Below are 5602 nucleotides of genomic sequence, written 5' to 3' on the forward strand. Positions count from 1 at the left end.
GCCGTTATCACATACTTGTGGTGGTCATAGCGTACACATCAGTCAAAGCAACCTCTAACTTTCTGAGGCCCTACTTTCTGGTCCGTCGCCAACGTTTGAAAACGCCAATTTGGTGCGCGGTAGATAAATAAGACGAGCAAAACTCTGTTTTTTTAATTGCTTTTTTCCAGTTCCTGTTTACACTAACTGAAATGCAAAAAAAAACCAAGCATACCATGAAAACTAAACGTGCAAATTCGTAAACGACTGAAACATGGAAGGACCAAACATTATTGTTTAGATAAGAATATAACTGTCTGATTCTATGAGTAGTTGGGTTTTTTAAAATCAGGGTAACTCATGTCCGCCAAACCATGTATTGCATCTTTTCTTGTTTTTGTTTTCTTATTTTTTAAAATATTTTTAGGTAGATCTAAGTGTTTTACGGCGCACGCAACTGCATAAAGTCATACTATTAGCGCTATATTATATCTACATTCCTACATACAGTCTAAGGCGCAAGTAGCGAAAGCAGCGGGACTCGGAAATCTGTTCGCTATGTACAAATTTCGTTGTGTGTGTATTCTAAATATCAAGAATATGCATAAGAGAAAAAAATCGGGACTTTTAGATCTGTTCGCTATTTGAGTTCGTTATGTGCCTGTTTGGCTATGTGCGTGTATTTGCTGTCGCAATGTGTGTGTTTGGCTACGTGTGTGTATATTTCGCTATTTGTATGTTTCGCTAAGTGTATATTTTGCTATGTGTGTGTTTGGCTATGTGTATTTTTGTTTGGCTATGTGAATTTTTGGCTATGTATTTTATGTGCGTGTTCGTTATGTGCGTGTTTGTTTGGATATGTGTGTATTTCCTATGTATATATTTCTTATTTGTGTGTTTGTTTGTCTATGTGTGTATTGCCTATGTATATATTCCTTAAGTGTGTGTTTCGCCATGTATATATTCTTGCTCTAAGTCTTGAATGGACAATCTATGTCAACACCCACGTTCTAAGTACTGAGTACATCTGGGATCATTAGACTGTACTCTTAAACAATAATGATTTTTGCGCAACTCAAAGTTATTCACAGCTATCTATTGATCGCTGGCCCGATGAAATGCCCAGCAAAGTTTCATGGGCACAGACAAATTAATCAATGAGCTAGAACTTATTTTTAAACGGGGACAACACAAAGTGCAAGCTATAGTGGATGTTTAATAACGGAGGTTAGAGTGGGGCTTATCATATCAGATGTGAGGCAGTGTAGTGAAATCGGGAGCTCGTCAAAATAATCGAAGTTAAGAAAGTGGCATTTTTTCGGCAGGTTTGTGAACTTTTATCTGATTTTTTGTTTTTTGGCTCAGCACCTTTTATGTCCACCAAAGAAAACAGGTATGTGTGGATTTAACTGAAAAGCGTTCATTAAAGGCCGAAAAAATGTACATTTTGAGTTTCTACGAACTCTTAAGCCAAGAAAAAAACCCTCATCTTTGGCAGCCCTTTTCTCACTAATTTTACCTCTGAAACCAAGTGAGCCCTACCTCCTTCATTCGCAAATTTCTCGACTTCTATTCAAGATAAATGGATATTGTTATTGTTTTCATACTACGCAAGACATATGAACAAGCTTTAAGATGATACCAATATCTCTACATGCCCAAAAATTGGCGAGAGCCTGATACCACAAGAACGCTCAAAAAAACTCTCAGCTTCCCGGAAAGCATACTGTGCAAGCAGCTGATTAAGCGCTCAAACACCAACAAACTGACAAGATCTTTCGCTGTCTATTTACACACGGTATTTCAAAAGCATGACAGTGGCCTCACGTTTCAAAGTTTCGATAACGTTTCTTTTTCTCCACATCTCACAGAACTAACTCTGGGAGGACAATCTGGACAGTGATTTCTCAGAATGTCCTGCTTCACTATGACCCGGGACCTTCCTGCCTTGGCGTTTGCTGCTGTTGTTGCTGTTGCTGCTGCTGTTGCTGTTGTTGCTGTTTCTGCTGCTGTTGCTGTTGCTGCCTCAGCCTCCACTACAGAGACTGAGTACACAAAAACCCCTTTGTGTGACGTCTCTGCCAAATTGTCTAGCGGATGTATGTCGGCCGTGGATGACGTCACTGCTCGATCTGTCGTTGAATGCACGTCCATCTGTAGCCAAACCACCGACTGCTCGGCTGTCAGCTGGAACGAACAGACTCGAACCTGTTTCCTTCACATCCACTGCCCCCCAGACACCACGTGCTCTGATTCGTCGAGCGAGTTGGTACATTTTAAGAAAAAGGTCCCTTGTCAAAATGGCGGTGACTTTATCCCAGAAACAAAAACGTGTCTGTGCAATGATGGGTGGGCGGGGGATGAATGTGAGCGATATCCGTACAACTGTGTCGAGTTCTATCAGAGAGAATATGGGACAAGGTCAGGGCCTGTCTGGCTTGACCCTCAGCATGACGTCACCAAACTGACCCGAACGCAATGCAACCGACCAGGTGCGAAAGTTATTACGACAATATTTAGGTCAGACGGGAGACAACCACACAACAAGACGTATGAAGACTTTGTGTCTGGCTACTACATCAACTCCAAAAACTACTGGATGGGTTTGGACAACGTGAGAGCTCTCAACCAACAAGGCTTTGATGAAGCACTGTATAGCGTCGTGTTTGACAACCCAGGTATGGGCGATTTCAAGTGGAGATACTCCGGGTTTCAGATCGGAGATCCGTCTAGCGGCTACCCTATCTCCTACACCACGGCCAATGACGCAAGCAGTCAGGTTCCAGCGGCGACAGATTTTGACCTGAGTCTGAGCAACTGTTTCGAGAACATTTCCGGTGTGTCTTTCTCTGCCTGGGATCACGAGACGACCGGAAGTGACTGTGCAGGTCGTCATGGCGCCGGGTGGTGGTACCCTGACGACTGCCACGCCCCCTGTCGTCTGCTTGGTTTGAGGCGAGAACTTTTCCCGGACCAGGGGGAGGAGGAGTACCTCACAATTCCTGGCCTCAGACTGGACAACCACACTGTGGAGGAGAGCATGGCGTGGACTTATCTATTTTTCAAGACCTAAGGATAACAACAACAACAACAACAACAACAACAACAACAACAACAACAACAACAACAACAACAACAACAACAACAACGACAACAACGACAACAAAAGCAGCAACAATAACACCAACAAGAGCAATAACAATAAAAATAACAACAACAACAATAAAAATAATAACTACAACAGCAACAACAACAACAAAAATCAATGACAAAAAATAGCAACAAAAGCAATATAATAACAACAATAACAAAACAATAGCAACAACAAAAACAACATCAATAACAACTGAAAAAACAAAAACAATAAGGGCAATAAAACCAACAATAGCAGCAGCAACAACAATAAGAAGAAGAACAATAACAACAACAACAACAACAACGACAACAACAACAACAACAACAACAACAACAACAACAACAACAACAATAAGTTGACTACCCTGTACTTCAGCACACATTTTTCTCGGCGGGTTATTGCACGGATACGGAGTTGAATACAGATCTAGATCTAGGGAGACTTCTTAAAGAACACTTTGAGGGTAGTATGAGCAGTTAAAATGAGATAATGTCTTGTTGTTTTTCTTAGTTTAGTAGGAGTTTTACGGCACTTGCAACACAATTATAAGGTCATATAAGTGCCGAAGATTAGAGGTGTTACAAGAGAGTAACAAACACTAAAAAGGAGGAGGGGAGATAGAGGCGATAGGTTTTTTTTTTATAGAAAAGAATGAACAAACACAAGAGAATGTCTTTAAAGATGCCATAATATAAAAAACGGAGAAAACATGAAGAAAAGGTGAAAAGATCGCGCGTTGGTCGTGTCTAGCCCAACAAGTCTGTTAAGGTAGGTAGCGGTGAACTAGGCTTGTCAGAATCTATAATATATTCTGTACAACATGACCACCACCACAACTGTGTCATTACGACTGTAAAACAAGAATTGACCACCACCACAACTGTGTCATTACGACTGTAAAACAAGAATTGACCACCACCACAACTGTGTCATTACGACTGTAAAACAAGAATTGACCACCACCACAACTGTGTCATTACGACTGTAAAACAAGAATTGACCACCACCACAACTGTGTCATTACGACTGTAAAACAAGAATTGACCACCACCACAACTGTGTCATTACGACTGTAAAACAAGAATTGACCACCACCACAACTGTGTCATTACGACTGTAAAACAAGAATTGACCACCACCACAACTGTGTCATTATGACTGTAAAACAAGAATTGACCACCACCACAACTGTGTCATTACGACTGTAAAACAAGAATTGACCACCACCACAACTGTGTCATTACGACTGTAAAACAAGAATTGACCACCACCACAACTGTGTCATTACGACTGTAAAACAAGAATTGACCACCATCACAACTGTGTCATTACGACTGTAAAACAAGAATTGACCACCACCACAACTGTGTCATTACGACTGTAAAACAAGAATTGACCACCACCACAACTGTGTCATTACGACTATAAAACAAGAATTGACCACCACCACAACTGTGTCATTACGACTGTAAAACAAGAATTGACCACCACCACAACTGTGTCATTACGACTGTAAAACAAGAATTGACCACCATCACAACTGTGTCATTACGACTGTAAAACAAGAATTGACCACCACCACAACTGTGTCATTACGACTGTAAAACAAGAATTGACCACCACCACAACTGTGTCATTACGACTGTAAAACAAGAATTGACCACCACCACAACTGTGTCATTACGACTGTAAAACAAGAATTGACCACCACCACAACTGTGTCATTACGACTGTAAAACAAGAATAGTTGAGAACGCCTCTTTAAAACGGTCACGCTGACCAAAAAACCTTTTCACGTGGAAGGGGCAACTGTTTTTCTAATTTTACAGTGAGAGGCGAGAGGTCATGAACATGATTTTACACCTGAAGGCTATCTCGCTTATTACTGGACCGAATTTTACCAAATTTCACACATATAACAAGCATGGTAAGGAGTCTTTAAATCCTCATTCAAATTTGAGAAAAAGTTTCGTTTCCATGGATACGGCGGCCAAATTGGATTTCGTTGACATGTCTTACGAAATGAATACCGCACTTATCGCTCATGGAAAATGAATGGTTTTTTGCATGCGTGTTCACAAACATTAGATCTAAAAATGTGTCTGTTTTGTTTTTTTCCTAAACGAATTTTAAAAATTTTTAATGAATTTTTTCCTGAGGTAGCATTCAAGTTTTCAAAAAATCCGTAAAAATCCACACTCCAGACACCACCAACAAAAATATATTCCATATATCAAAAATTCAACAGAATATTCTTAGTATTATATCTTCTCTTCATTCTGTGAAAATTTCATGAAGATTGTATGAAAAATGGTGGAGTTATTCAAAAAAGTATAGAGGAAAGTCGCGTTTTGAGAAAACGGCCGATAAAGAAAAAAAAATTCTGACTTTATGAGGAAATGGTGGTTACAAACATATCCGGTATGGGGGAAAATACGGTTTTGGGGGTTCTTATGTGATGAAATAGTTGTTGTAGGAGAGGCTGAG

The 5602-nt window shown here is 40.2% G+C and overlaps 1 protein-coding gene across 1 annotated transcript; it reads left to right on the forward strand.

Moving 5' to 3' along the window:
• The first annotated feature begins 2080 nt into the window (after positions 1 to 2080).
• LOC106012883 (ficolin-1-like) lies at positions 2081 to 3052 on the forward strand. Its single transcript, XM_013087106.1, has one exon. It carries the CDS (start codon positions 2081 to 2083, stop codon positions 3050 to 3052), a length of 972 nt encoding a protein of 323 aa, XP_012942560.1.
• The last annotated feature ends 2550 nt before the right edge of the window (positions 3053 to 5602 follow it).

Source organism: Aplysia californica, unplaced genomic scaffold (assembly GCF_000002075.1).
Source record: "Aplysia californica isolate F4 #8 unplaced genomic scaffold, AplCal3.0 scaffold00547, whole genome shotgun sequence".
NCBI lineage: Eukaryota > Metazoa > Mollusca > Gastropoda > Aplysiida > Aplysiidae > Aplysia > Aplysia californica.